The sequence below is a fragment of the Artibeus jamaicensis genome, unplaced genomic scaffold, assembly GCF_021234435.1.
Source record: "Artibeus jamaicensis isolate MK-2021 breed Jamaican fruit bat unplaced genomic scaffold, CSHL_Jam_final contig_585, whole genome shotgun sequence".
NCBI lineage: Eukaryota > Metazoa > Chordata > Mammalia > Chiroptera > Phyllostomidae > Artibeus > Artibeus jamaicensis.
This window is the reverse complement of record NW_026521894.1, coordinates 14,622,313-14,638,684: the sequence shown is the minus strand read 5'-3', so window position 1 is coordinate 14,638,684 and position 16,372 is coordinate 14,622,313. Positions and strand designations below refer to the sequence as shown.

The 16,372-nt window shown below is 36.9% G+C and overlaps 1 protein-coding gene across 1 annotated transcript in view; it reads right to left on the bottom strand.

The window, feature by feature from the left end:
- Positions 1–16,372, bottom strand: part of CEP57 (centrosomal protein 57) — a 55,441-nt gene that overhangs the window by 15,718 nt on the left and 23,351 nt on the right. The window contains exon 5 of the mRNA XM_037163447.2: positions 811–927. Coding sequence (XP_037019342.2) covers positions 811–927 — 117 coding nt within the window. The remainder of the gene's footprint in view (positions 1–810; positions 928–16,372) is intronic.

Below are 16,372 nucleotides of genomic sequence, written 5' to 3'. Positions count from 1 at the left end.
CTTATTGTCTATTAGTAAAATTTTAGTACAACAACAGAGGAATATGAGTACATATTCAGCATAGTAAATACAAGCTTGTTAGTTCATTCTGGTAATAGCTCTCAGTCTGCCAGTATCACTGACACTCCCTTGTGATTCATTATTAGTAATTTGCAAGGTAGTTGTGAGGTTCAACAGAATTATGGGTAAAATCTATGGCCAAACAACCCAGCTCTGTAGGAAGGCACTCAGGTTAGATGGAAGCTAAATCTGAAATATTCGTGTCACTGGTATTATAACACTTCCCAAGAGAATGAATTAAAACTAAACTTAGGTCACAAAACAACTTAAACCAAGTGATACAAGCCTTAGGAATACTCAAAAACATTTAATCTTCAAACATTAAGAAAAAACAAAACTCCTTCTCATATACATCAAGTCTTTTAAAATGTGAACATTCTCTCCAAATTACACCTCTCCCTTTAAAAAATTTCTACGTTTCTTTGTTATAAGGTCACCTTCCTATAAATATCTAGTATTACAAAATGACCAATTTTAGCCCTGGCTGGTGCAGCACAATGGATTGAACATTGACCTGTGAACCAAAGGGTCACTGGTTGGATTCCCAGTCAGGGCACATGCCTGGGTTGTAGGCCAGGTCCCCAGTAAGGGGTGCATGAGAGGCAACAACACACTCATGTTTCTCTCCCTCTCTTTCTCCCTCCCTTCCCCTCTTCTCTAAAAATAAAAAATTTACATATTTAAAAAAATGATCAATTTTACAAAAGAACTGATATTATACATTGATGAGTGAAAAGTACGTTCACTGACTTCTGCAAGCGCCTGCATTGCGGTAAGTTTGTTATATTCCTGCTCAAGAAGGTCCAATTTTTCAAGTTGGCTCTGAACATGTGTTTGATCATGTTGTCGTTCTCTTTCTAGGGAAACCTGGTAAATAATATTAAATACAGCATGATAATTTGACAAAAAAAACCTCTGAAAAACAACACCAAGTGTAACTAAGAATACAATATATGCTATTTTTCCCCTGACCTTTCATAAACCCAAGATACTGTAGAAGAATTCTAGGGGAAAAAGATTAAGATGAAAATGAAGAAATATCAATTAATAACAAGTGTTCTCCTGTTCTCACTATATAACATTTGGTTCTATTATAGTGAGACTATCATTATACTTTAAGATAGCATATTTACTAGAGAAACAATAGGCTACACACACACAAACACACACACTTTCGATTAGTCTGGTTCTCTTAAACAGTTCATCTCTTTATTAAGGCAATAATTATGATTTTGGTTTTTATTTATACTTCCTCTGAATTATATGTAAAACATCCCCCCCCCCCAAGTTAGGATCAAAAATTTAAGAACTGACAATCACAGAGTGAACTATTAAACTAGGTACAAGTGGATGTATGCTAAATTTAGGTCTGTTGGTAAAAAGCCAAATCACCAAATACTGTATACCTGAACTAGTAAAGAGTATATATCTTCACATACAAGTCTATAGCCATAGGTAATATAATATCAGAAATCTGAATTTGACGAAGTAATACAAAGCAAACTTTTTTTTTCAGGAACTTGTGTGAACTAATTTCCTCCTATCCACCACTGTGGATAGTTTACTGCCCTTAATAGAATAAATTAAGTTAAAAATTGGCAAAAATTATATTTTACCCAGCATTAGAACCATTCCTATTAAGCAAGATATTTAAAATTCACTAATTAAATGGGGCTATAATTCAAAGTAATCTATTATATACAGTCATGCACAACTTAACAACAGGGATACGTCCTTAGAAATGCATCATTAGGAGACTTCATCATTGTGCAAACATCATAGAGCGTACTTACATAAGCCTACACTACAGACCTACACTGTATATGGTATAGCCTATTGCTCTTAGGTTACAAGCCTGTAAAGCATTTTACTGTACAAAACAACAGAGTGAATCAAACACAAGAGAAAATGATGCAATCAAGAGTTGTTAAATATGGGATGTATAGGGTGGCTGCTGGCATAACATGGTATTTCTGTTTTATAGAAAACTTTCATTTTTCATAAGGAAAAATAGTATAATCTAAAACAATAAAAAGGATAGTACAGTACATACATAAATCAGTAAGAGAGTTGCTTATTATCATTTCAAGTATAATATACTGTACACAATCATACGTGACCAGTAATGCATTAAAAGTTTGTTTACACCAGCATCACCACTGAGTAATCTGTTGCATTATCGTGTTACAGCAACCACATTACTAGGTAATAGAAATTTTTCAACTCCATTAAATTGTTAAGGGACCAACATTGTATATACAGTCTATAACTGACCAAAACATTGTGATAAAACACATGATGTATGTCTAACAGGTATTCCTTTGCAAATTCGTAGGTTTGCTTCCATACTTTAAGCAATAGAGCAAATATTCCAATAAAGGAGGCCATGTGAATTATTTGGTTTACCACTACATATAAACATTATGTATGTACAAAATTGTAGTCTATCAAGTGTACAATAGCACTGTGTATATAAAAACAATGTATATATAACTTAGCCCTGACTGGTGTGGCTCAGTGGATTGAGAATGGACTGAGAAGCGAAGGGTCACTGGTTCAGTTCCTACTCAGGGCACATGCCGAGGTTGTGAGCCAGGTCCCCAGTAGAAGGTGCATGAGAGGTAACCACACACTGATGTGTCTCTCCCTTTCTTTCTCCCTCCCTTCCCCCCCTCTAAAAATATATGAAATCTTAAAAAAAAAAAAAGCCATCAATGTGTATAACAATAAAAAAATACTTTATTGTTAAAAAAATGTGAATAATCATCCAAGGGTTCATCAAATTGTAATTTATTTGCTGGTAAAGGATCTTACCTTCAATTTGTAAAACACCATCTTTGAAACTAAGTAAAAAGCAATGCAATAAAACAATGTATGCCTGTATTAGTCAAGATATTTTACTATTGTCTTATAAATGCTTTCTAACCTAAGAACTGGAATATCCCAATAAAGAGACTTACTCTCTATTACTAGATATAATGTTTTACATTTCCAAGCATGTGCCAGATTAAACCAAACACTCCCTTTCCCCTCACCCTCTTCCTCACACAACCTATCACATAAAAGTGTTAGATGAACCACACAACAATTATTATGTAATTAAGCCTGAAAGCCTAAAAGAAAAATCTCCAGATGCAAGAAAAAGACATAGAAACTCAAAAGCAAGTGAAGGGACATGGAAGTGAAATATCACATGAGGCAGTACTGGATCCTTGATATATTAAATACACATGACAAAAAGTCTCAGGTAATATACCATCTGCATGATGCAAAAACCTCCAGCCGCTAAATTAACATAAATCTGCACCAGAACCATGAAAACCATCAAGCCTGAGCAAAGGCAAATCAACAATTGCATCCTAAGATTGTTAACACAACTAGTTAAGTATGAAATGCCCCAGGGGAAAAGAAAAAAAACCTCTCAAGAATATTAAGTGCACCATGAAAAAATATAAATATATATATGTGTATGTATTTCCTATAGAAAAAAAACCATAAAGTGACTCGACAGATACAATGAATGACAGAACCGATGTTCTGAAGATATAAGATAATTAAGAATAAAATGAAAAATGCTACCGTGTTTAAAAAGATAAAAGGAAGGAACAGAAACTTAAGTTATGGTGCATTGAAAGTGGACCAAAAAAGATCCAACTGGAAGCAAAAAATATCATCATTAAAATATATCCAATACCACACTAACGAGACCTATAATGCTCATGAGAATTAGTAAACCATCTTCTCAAATATTGTTGTGTAATTATTCAAATATTTCTTGTAGGTCTATTATTTCTTACTTGGACAGAAAGCTGGATGAGGTGTAAAGCACAAAAATTTTCATACTGCAGATCATCTTAGCAAAATGTTAAACATAATAACTTCAAACTTTGTATAATAAAATTAAGAAGCCCAGAAATTATGGTATTCATGAATTCAAAGTCCAGATTCATAGGAAAAAGAGGTATTAAAAACATTACACACACACACACACACACACACACACACACACTCTGCAGATGTCTTCTCACAAAGGTATACACACAGTTTTTCAAAGCACGGGTGGGGGGCAGGTCCAAGATGATGGTGTAGAAAGACCCTTAACTCAGTTCCTTCCATGGACACACTGAATATGTAGATACACCTATACAGAGAGCAACTCCTCTGGAAGAGGCTGACTGAGCAGCTCTGCCCAACAATCAACAGTGGAGCCACATAGAGAAGGGTAGCAGAGACAGAGGAGACATGACAACAGTGAGAATGCAGCCCAGACACAGCAACCTACAGGATGGAGGAAGATCACTGAGAGGCCCTCACAGAGTCACTTGCCCTGGGACACACCAAACAAACCAGTGGTTTACAGGGCACCTAGGCTTTAATATGAAAGAAATCCATTTATTAACCCTAAAACATCTGCCAAAGAGTGGGGAACTGCTAGAAGTCTCTCTGATAACAGGCCACAATTTAAGAGTCCACTTCTGCCTGTGCACGTATGAAACACCTGGCCGATCTTCTGAGGAAGACAGTTAACAGACAATGGTATCCCAGCATATATGAAGATTGGAGACCAAGAATTGTAGAGGACATTGAAAAATCAGATGAGTAGGTAGGAGCTGTGAACACCAGTATACCTGCTGGAAGAGGAAACCCACCAACAAAGGCACCACCAACAGATAACAACGGAAGAAGGTGAAGGAGGGAGTGGAAGCCACGCTAACCTCAATCCAGGACTGATACGGAAATACAACTAAATGGTGGAGAAATTACCCAAAACAAACAAAAGAACAAGAGCAAGAGAGAAGCCTCAAAACCTTGTACACACAGAAGAATCAGCTTCGACTCAACTTGTTCACACCTGCACAACAGAATACAAGAGGTGGTAGATGGAGTGGCCCTCAGTTAACCAGCTGGAGGGAAGGACTCATTAAAGAAAGATGCAACAACAATGAAAACCCAAAGACATACAGAGAGCCAACATAAACAACAGCCCAACACCAGCGAGCTCAAGAGATCAAGGAGACTGAACCACTGAATCTCACAGGTGTTCTACCATAGAAGTTTACACCAGAAACCCAGGGAGTCACAAAAGGTCAATTTAAGGCTAACAAGAAGACAATGGGAAGACAAAGAAACAATCCCCAAATGAAAGGAAAGGAGGAAGCCTCAGAAAATATGCTAAATGAAATAGAGCTAAGTCAGCTATTAGATACTGAGTTCAAAGCAATGGTTATCAGGAAGCTCGACGAGCTCATAAAGAATTGCCAAAACTACAAGGAAACTACAACAAACTCGCTGCAAACTATATCAACATGAAAAAGGAAACAGAAACTATCTGAAGGGAAGTCTATCAAGAAGTCTAAAGGGCCAAGAAAAAATGAACACAATATCTGAACTGAAGAACACAGTAGAGGGAATAGAGGGAATCAAAAGCAGGCTCCATGAAGCAGAGGATTGGATCAGCAAGCTGGAGGACAAGGTAGAAAAAAACACCCAGGGAGACCAAAAAAAGAAAAAGAAGCTCAGAAAAAATGAAGAGGGGTTCAGGGAACTGCAGGACAACGTGAAACGTAATAATATCCATATAATAGGGATAACAGAAGAAGAGAAAGAAAAGCAAGGGCTAGAAAACCTGTTTGCTTGAAAAAGTAATGATAAAAAATTTCCCTAATTTGATGAAAGAAAAAAATCACACAAATCCAGGCAACACAGAGAGTCCCAATCAAGAGGAACCCAAAGAGGTCCACTTCAAGACACATCATAATTAAAATGGCAAAATTCCAAGACAAAGAGAGAATCTCAAAGGCAGCAAGGGAGAAACAGGAAGTAATGTACAAGGGAGCCCTGATAAGGCCAGTAGCTGACTTCTCAATGGAAATGCTCCAAACCAGAAGAGAATGGCAAGAAATATTCCAAGTAATGAGAACCAGAGGCCTGCAACCAAGGCTACTTTATCCAGCAAGCCTCTCAATCAAAATAGAAGGTCAAATAAGAAGCTTTCCAGACAAAGGAAGTCTAAAAGAATACGCCTCCAGCAAACCAGTTCTGCAAGACATGCTAAAGGGACTGCTTTAAGAAAAGGAAGGAAAAGAGAGAGACAGAGATGAACACAGGTACAAAAAAAATGTCAATGAATAAGTACCTATCAATAATAACCTTAAACGTAAATGGATTCAATGTTCCAATCAAAAGACATAGAATAGCTGAATGGATAAGAAAGCATGACCCGCACATATGCTGCCTACAAGAGACCCACCTCAGGACTGATGACCTACAGAAACTGAACGTGAAGGGCTGGAAACAAATTTTCCAAGCACACGGATGGGGGGAAAAAAGCTGGGGTAGCAATACTCACATCAGACAAAATAGACTTAAAAAAGGGGGGGGGGGCATAAAAAGAGTCCCAAAAAGTCACTTTATAATACTTAAGGGAAGAATCCATCAAGAAGACATAAACATTGTAAATATACATGCACCCAACAGAGGAGCACCCAAATACATCAAGAAAATCTTGGAGGACTTCAATAGAGATACTGACAGCAACACAATTATAGCAGAGGATTTCAACACTCCACTGTCAAAAATGAATAGGACAAAGTAATCAACAAAGATATTGTGGCACTGAACAATGTCCTAGATCAAATGGACTTAACTGATATATACAGAGAGAGCCTTTCATCCCAAAGAAGCAAAATCCACCTTCTTTTCAAATGAATATGGAACATTTTCAAAGACAGACCACATGATAGGACACAAAACAAGCCTCAACAAAATTAAAGAAAATTGAAATCATATCAAGCATTTTTTCTGACCACATGGGACTGAAACTGGAAATCAATCCCAAGGAAAAAACTCAAAAACACTAAAATTCATGGAGAGTGAATAGCATGCTATTGAACAATGAATAGGTCAAGAATGAGATCAAGGAAGAAATCAAAAAGTTTCTGGAAACAAATGAAAATGAATTCACAACAACCCAAAATTTATGGGACACAGCGAAGGCAGTCCTGAGAGGGAAGTTCATAGCCTACCTAAAAAAGATAGAAACATTTCAAATAAACAACCTAACCCTACAGCTACAAGAACTCGAGGAACAACAACAAAGACAGCCCAGAGAAAGTAGAAGGAAAGAAATAACCAAGATCAGAGCAGAATTAAATGACATAGAGACTAAAAGCACAATTCTAAGGATCAATAAATCCAGGAGCTGATTCTTTGAAAGGATAAACAAAATCAATAAGCCTTTAAGCAGGCTCATCAAGAAAAAAAGAGGACCCAAATAAATACAATCAAAAATGAAAGAGGAGAGATTACAACTGACCCTACAGAAATACAAAGGATTGTAAGAAATTACTATGAAGAATTATATGCCAAGAAATTTGAAAACCTAGGTGAAATGGACAAATTTCTAGAAAAATACAATCTTCCAAAACTCAGTGAAGAAACAGAAAGCGTGAACAGGCCAATAACAGCAGACAAAACTGAAGCAGTTATCAAAAAACTCCTGACAAACAAAAGCCCTGGACCAGTATCACAGGAGAATTCTACAAAGCATTTAAGGAAGAACTAACTCTGTCCTTCACTGACTATTCCAAAAAAATCCAAGAAGATGGAAGATTCCCAAACTCTCTTTATGAAGCCACCATCATCCTAATTCCAAAACCAGATAAAGACACAAACAGACAAAGACAAAAGCAGATAAAGAAGGAAAATTTCAGGCCAATATCGCTGATGAAAATAGACGCTAAAATCCTCAACAAATTGGCAAATTGTATCCAGCAATACATTAAAAAGATCATACACCAAGACCAAGTGGGATTCATCCCAGGGATGCAAGGATGGTGCAATATTCGCAAAGCAATAAATGTAATACATCACATAAACAAAAACAAAGAAAATTCACAAGATCATATCAATAAATGCAGAAAAAGCACTTGATAAGGTACAGCACCCATTTATGATAAAAATACTCAGCAAAGTGGGAATAGAGGGAACATACCTCAATATAATAAAGGCCATACATGAGAGACCTAAGGCCAACATCATACTCAATGGGCAAAAACTAAAAACTTCCCCACTAACATCAGGACCAAGACAAAGTTGTCTACTTTCACCACTTCTATTCAACATAGTATTGGAAGTCCTAGCCACAGCAATCAGACAAGAAAAAAAGATAAAAGGCATCCAAACTGGAAAAGAGAAAACAAAACTATTATTGTTTCCAGATGACATGATAGTGTACATAAAAAATCCTATAGACTCTGCAAAAAAAACTGCTCAACCTAATAGATGAATTTGGCAAAACAGCAGGATACTAAGTCAATATCCAGAAATCCAAGGTGTTTTTGTATACCAAAAATGAAACATCAGAAGCAGAAATCAAGAAAAAAAATCCCATTTGATATAGCAACAAGAAAAATCAAATACCTAGGAATAAAACTAACCAAGGAGGTAAAAGACCTGTATACAGAAAACTGCACAACACTGAAGAAAGAAATTAAGGAAGACACAAATACATGGAAACATATACTGTGTTCATGGATCAGAAGAATTAACATCATCAAAATGTCCATACTACCCAAAGCGATTTATACATTCAACTCAATACCTATTAAAGTACCAATGGCATATTTCACAGATATAGAACAAACTCTTTAAAAATTTATATGGAACCATAAACAACCCCAAATAGCTGCAGCAATTTTGAGAAAGAGCCAAGTAGGCTGAATCACAATACCTGATATCCAAATGTATTACAAGGCCACTGTAATCAAAACAGCCTGGTACTCGCATAAGAACAGACACAAGACTAATGGAACAGAACAGAGAGACCAGAAATAAGCCCAAGTCCCTACAGCAGTCAATTAATATTGTACAAGGAGGCAGCAGCATAAAATGGAGTAAAAATAGCCTCTTCAACAAATGGTGTTGGGAGAGCTAGACAGGTACACACAAAAAATGACACTCAACCACCAATTTACACCATCCACAAAAATAAATTCAAAGTAAATAAAAGACTTAAATATAAGTTGTGACACCACTAAGGTCCTAGAAGAAAACATAGGCAGGAAAATCTCAGATATTCCATGCAGCAATATTTTCACTGATATGTCCCCTAGAGCAAGGGACATAAAGGAAAGAAGAAATACATGGGATCTCATCAAAATAAAAAGCGTCTGCACTGCTAAAGAAAACAGCATTAAAATAAAAGGAGAACAAACCATATGGGAAAACATATTTGCCAATGATACCTCAGACAAGGGTTTAATCTCCAAAAACACAAAGAACTCGCACAACTCCACTCTAAGACAAGCAACCCAATTAAAAAATGGACAAAGAACTTGAACAGACACTTCTTCAAGGAGGACATACAGAGGATCCAGAGACACATGAAAAGATGCTCAGTACCACTAGCTATCAAAGAGATGCAAATTAAAACCACAATCAGATACCACCTCACACCATTGAGAATGGCCATTATATATACAAAGCAACAAATAACAAGTGTTGGAGAGGTTGTGGAGAAAAGGGGACCCTAGTGCACTGTTGGTGGCACTGCAGACTGGTACAACCACTACGGAAAACAGTATGGAATTTTCTCAGAAAACTAAAAATGGAGCTCCCTTTTGACCCAGCAATTCCACTGCTAGGCTTATATCCTAAGAACCCTGAAACAACAATCTAAAAGAACCTATGCACCCCAATGTCCATAGCAGCATTAGTTATAATAGCCAAGTGCTAGAAGCAACCTAAGTGCCCATCAGTAAATGAATGGGTCAAAAAAACTCTGGTACATTTACACAATGGAATTCTATGCAGCAGAGAGAAAGAAGGAGCTCCTACCCTTTGTGACAGTATGGATGGAACTGGAGAGCATTATGCTGAGTGAAATACATCAGGCAGTGAAAGACAAATACCATATGATCTCACTTTTAACAGGAATCTAATCAACAAAATGAACAACGAAGCAAAATATAACCAAAGACACTGAAATAGAGAACAGGCTGACAGTGACCAGAGGGAAGAGGAGGGGTTATAACGGAAAAGGGTGAAGGGTTTGCAGGAACAATTTCAAAGGTCACATGAACAACAACAAGGGGGAGTGGAAACAGAGGAGGGAGGTGGGCAGGGCTGGGGGGGGAGGTGGAAAACTATACTTGAACAACAATAAATAAAATATTTTTAAAAATTACAACTATGCTACAAACAACCATCATTCAGAACCCCTGAAATACAGCTGAATGTTCTGAAGTCCTACGACTAGGGAATTAGGAAAGTCACATCCAGACTGGTAGGAGGGGTGGAGATGCAGACTGGGCTGGCCGCTCACATGTGGCAGATAAAAACTGGGAGAGATATCTCACTTGTTGAGGTCCGCCCAAAGGAGGAAGGTATCCCACCCTCAAACCAGGTGCCCTCAGACCAGGGTTCCAGTGAAAGGAACACGGGCATCTACAACTTTGGCTATAAAAACCAGTGGGGATTGAGGCTAGTCAGACAAAATGCTTCTGGGGTCCCAGGCATTTGTTTTAAAGAGCCAGCACATGGACTTACATTCAGTCTCTCTGAGCACCAACCCTGGGACAGCAACTCAAAAGGAACAAGGGGCGTATGGAGAGGAAATGAACTGCCTGGTATCAGGGCAAGAACTGCGGGGGTTAGCAGTTTTTCTCAGACAGAAGAGTTGGCAGAGGCCATTGTTCTTTTGATCCCTCCCTCACAGAGCTGGCAGGTGTGTACCATATCTGAGTTCCATCTACCTGTCTAGCACTGTTCAAATTGCCCTGGTGATGCCCTGAAGCCCTGACTCACCCAACTTGCAGGCCTACTAAAGCCCTTTCCAGTGACTTTCCCATATAAACAGCCTGCCTGGCTGAAGCTGTGGACTTTCCTAAAAAGTGGCCCCAGGCCCAAAACTAACCGGCCTTGGTTTGCAGCTTGGCCTTTCTTAGGTATCTCCAAGCCCAGCAAAAGTAACAGCCATGTGCAGACTGCTTTGTAGCTCATGCCAGGCAGCTAAAAAATTAATTAATTAATCAATCAATCGATTAATTAATTAATTAATTAAAGAGGCCACACTTTACATTCCCCCTCTACCTGGGCAGCATGGGTTGGAGCTCGGGCTAAACACTCGAGCCAGCCTACAAAGCCACCCCAGCTCATGGAGAACCTGTTGATGACAATAGCTCTCCACCTATAGTCAGACAGCCTATCGGCTGGTTCTGGAGCTCAGGGCACCAGGACACCTCAAAAGCCCACCCAACTCCAGCTTGCCACCCACCAGAAGGGACCTGGAAACACAAACCACAGGATACCTTAGTCCATTCCTGCCCCAGCTCTAAACAGTCCTCCCATCAGAGTGGCCTTCAGACATGTTGGCCATGTCCACTCCATCTCTAGCCAGCTTGCCAAAGCCACTGACAAGCACAGTCTAAGTAGGGGTTGTCCCTATAAAATAAAAGGCCACTCCTTCAAAACTGAGAGAGGTAGCTGTTTCACCTACTTCATAGAAACGAACACAGTATAACCAACGAAACAAAGAGACTGAGGAATATGTTCCAAATAAAAGAGTAAATCCAATCCCCCTGCCAAAACCCTAATGACACACAAGTAAGTTCATTTATCTGGGAAAAAATCAAAGTAATGGTGATAAAAATGCTCAGAGAACATGGGAGAATAGAGAAAAAGGCCTTAATCAGAAATAATAAAATAAAAAAAACAAAAACCTAGTTGGCAAAGGCAAGTATATAGAAAAGGCAGTGGATAAACCACCTAAAAAGTTAGCAAAAAGGTTAAAAGAAAAATAAAACCAACTATAACTGCAATTAAGTAGTAAGGAGATACACACACAAAATAAAGATCTAAAATATGATGTACAAAGATAAAACATGTGGGGGGAGTAAAAATGTGGCACTTTTAGAATGTGTTCAAACTTAAAAGCCTATCCATTAAAAATACACTGGTATACATACAGGTCAATATATGTGAACCTCATGGTAAACGCAAACCAAAAACCTACAACAAATACACACATACGCAGGAATCAAAACATAACACTAAAGAAAACCAGCAAACCACAAGAGAACAACAGGAAAGAAACAGAGAACTACAAAAATAACCGGAAAACAATTAATAAAACAGCAATGAGAACATACCTATCAATAATTGCTTTAAATGTAATTGGACTAACAGCTTGAGTCAAAGGATACAGGGTGGCTGACTGCCTTCCAGATACAAGACACTCATTTCAAATAACAAGAGACACACAGAGACTTCGAGGAGTGGAAATAAAAACCAAAGGAAAACCGGGTTAGCAAGACTTCTATTAGACAAAATAGACATTAAAACAGACTGTAATGAAGGACAAAGGATGTTACATAATGCTCCAAAAAAGTTTATAACAATCATAAATATTTATGTATCCTATATAGGACAACCTAAATAAAGAAAATATTAATAGGCACAAAGGGAAAAAACTGACAGAAATAGGGAACATTAACAATCTACTTACATCAACGAATGTATCATTACAGACTGAAACTAAATAAAACATTGGCCTAAAGGACACATTAAATGATACGGACTTAAATAGATATATACAGTACATTTCATCCCCAAAATGCACAATACACATCCTTCTCAAGTGCACTTGTATATTCTCCAGGATAGACCACATGTTAGGACACAAAAAAAGTTGCAATAAATTCAAGAACAGACATCATATCAAGCATCTTTTCCAGCGACAGCAATATAAAACTAGAACTCAATCACAAAAAGAAAACTGTAAGAAACACAAACACTTAAGTGACTAAACATGCTTCTAAACAAGCAGTGGGTCAAGGAGAAATTAAAGAGAGGAAATTTAAAAAATACCTTGAAACAAATGACAATGAAAACACTTCTCAAAATCTACGGAAAGCAGCAAAAGCAGTTCTAAGAGAGAAGTACCCAGTGACACAAGCCTACCTTAAGACAAGAAAAACCCCACATCAACAATCTAAGTTTATACCTAAAGATAATAGAAAAACAAAAAACAAAATTCTAAGTTAGAAGAAAATAATAAAGGTCTGAACAGAAATAAGTAAAAAAGTTAAAAAAGCAATAGTAAAGATCAATGACACTGGTTCTTTGAAAAGATAAATGAAATTGATAAACCTTTAGCCATACTTTAAAAAAAAGAGAGAAATGGTCCAAATAAAATCAGAAATTAAACAGAACTGAAAACTGACACCACAGAAATACAAAGATCATAAGAGAATACTACAAACAATTATAGATAAAAAAATTGAACAAGAAATGGGTAAATTTCTAGAAACAACAACCTTCCAAGACTAAAAGAAGAAACAGAAAATCCAAACTGACCATTTACTAGTAATGAAATTGAACCAGTAATCAAGGAACTCCCAACAAATTCCAGGACCAGAAGGCTTCACAGGTAAATTCTATCAAGATCTTAAATAAGAACTGTCCTCCAAATCCCTCCCCCTTTTTCCCCTTAACTTCCCTTCCCTCTCCCCTCTGGTCGCTGACCCCTTGTTCTCTATTTCAGTGTCTTTTTTTTTTTTTTCCTGCTTGCTTGTTTGTTTTGTTGTTTAGCTTCCTGTTAAAGGTGAGATCATATGGTATTTGTCTTTCAACACCTGGCCTATCTCACTCAGCATAATGCTTTCCAATTCCATCCATGTTGTTGCAAAGGGTAGTAGCTCCTTCTTTCTCTCTGCTGCATACAAATAGGAAGGACACAGGGACGAGAACTAAGGGGGGTGGAAATGGGAGGGAGGTGGGGAGCAAGGGGTGGGGGAGGCTGGGATGGGAGAAATAGACAAAAAAAAAACTGTACTTGAAAATGCTTTGTACAACAATGTGACTAATTTTAACTTTACCAATTAGGTAAAGCCAAATGTTGGAAAGCCAAAATACATTGGCAAAGAGAAAAAAAAAAAAAAGAACTGTCCTTCTAGAAGTATTTAAAAAAAGCACACGAGAAAGAAATGCTTCCAAATTCTTTCCATGAGGCCAGCATTACCCTAATACCAAAACTAAAGTCATATTTAAAAAGTCACACGCTAATACCCCAGATGAACATAGATGCAAAATCCTCAACCATATAGACATATAATAACATGTAAAAAGAATTCTAGACACTCCACCAAAAAAGCATTGGAACTAATAAATGAATTCAGTCAAGTTGCAGAATACAAAATTAATATTCACGAATCAGTTGTGTTTCTGTGCACAAATAACAAAGTATCAGAAAAGAAATTAAGAATAAAATATCTAGCAATAAATTTAACCAAGGTGTTAAAGACCAGGAGTTTAACCAGAGTAAAAGACCTATGCTCTAAAAATTGTAAGACATTAATGAAAGAAGATGAAGACAGAAATAAATGGAGGGATATACTACATTCATGGATTAAAAAATTAGTATCATTAAAAAGTCCATACTATCAAAAGTAATCTACAGATTCAATGTACTAATCCTTCTCAAAATACCAATGGCATTTTCCACAGAACTAGAACAAATAATCCTAAAATTTATATAAAATCATAGAAGACCCAGCATAGCCCAAGTGAAGCAACCTTAATGATTAAAGACTTACATATAAGCCCTGAAACCATAAAACTCCTGAAAGTAAACAAGGGCAGTAAACTCTTTGACATTGGTTTTAGCAGTATTTTTTTAATGACTCCTCAGGCAAAGGCAAAAAAAAAACAACAAAAAACCCTAACCATATGAGACTATATCAAACTAAAAATCCTTTGCATAACAAAGGAAATAATGAACATAACAAAAGAAATGAATGGCAGAAGATATTTGCAAAGTACATAACCAGTAAGAGTAACTATCTAAAATAGTTTTAAAAATCACAAAACTCTGCATAAGAAAAGAAAAACAAGACAAAAACAAAAACACCCTTCTCATAGATTTTAAAAAGGGCAGAGGACCTACAAGACATTTCTACAAAGAAGACATACTTTGTCTAGAGACATCTGCAAAGATGCTCAACAGCAGTAACTATTAGGGAAATACAAATGAAAATCACAGTGAATTACCACCTCACATCTGTCAGAACAGCAGTATCAAAAAAACAACAAATAGCCCCGGCTGGCATAGCTCAGTGGATTGAGCACAGGCCTGCGAATCAGAGGGTCACTGGTTCAATTCCCAGTCAGGGCACATGCCTGGGTTGCAGGCCAGGTCCCCAGTAGGGGACACATGAGAGGCAACCATGCATTGATGTTTCTCTCCCTCTCTTTCTCCTTCCCTTCTCCTCTAAAAAAAATAAATAAAATATTTAAAATAAAAAAAACCCAACAATAACAAAAGGTAGTAAGGATGTGGAGAAATAAGAGCCCTAAAATGAAAACACTAATTCAAAAGATATATGCACCTCTATGTTCATTGCTGCATTATTTACAACAGCCAAAATATGGAAATAACCTAGTTGTCCATCAAAAGATGAACTGAATAAAGGAGACACACACACACACAAAATGGAATATTATTCCGCTATAAAAAGAAGAAAATATTGCCATTTGTGACCATATAAATGGACCTAAAGGGTAATATGCTAAATAAAGTAAGAGATAAATACTGTACAACTTCACTCATATGTGAAATCTAAAAGTAAAACACAAAACAAATGAATAAAACAAAAAACAGTCATTGATAAAGAAAACAAACTAATGGATGCCAAAAAAAGGGGGGGGGGAATGAATGAAAAAAGGTGAAGGGGATTTAAAAAGTACAAAATTCCAGTTACAAAATAAATGTCACATGTGTGTACTGGTACAACACAGGGAACACAGTCACTATTGTAATACCTGTATGGTGACAGATGGTAACATGACTTATCATGGTGATCACATTATAAGGTATATAAATAAATGTTAAATCCTATCTGTACACCCAAAACTGTATGTTAACTACATTTTAACATAAAATCAGGTTTTCAAAGTATTAAAAACCCTGAAACCTGCTGCCTTATGTGAGTCTTTAAATAAACTGAATAGGTACAGAGAGACATAACATTTTTTACACTTTTTATAATGTAGACTAAAAGAAGTTAATGTAACCTGAAAAGATCATGCAACACACTATATAGTGTTTTTCCAATTTAAGTAAAACTTTACCAAACACAGACATTACAAGAAAGGCAATCAAATCTTCAGACACCCTAAATAATTCCAAGTAATTTCAGTCTTGTACTTGTATACTGTTCAACAGCAGAAGCTATCAAAGCTGGGTGTGTATAGGATATGGCAGTGTGTGTGAGGGTCATCCCAAAAGAAAACCCCTTTATAGGCACACTGAAAA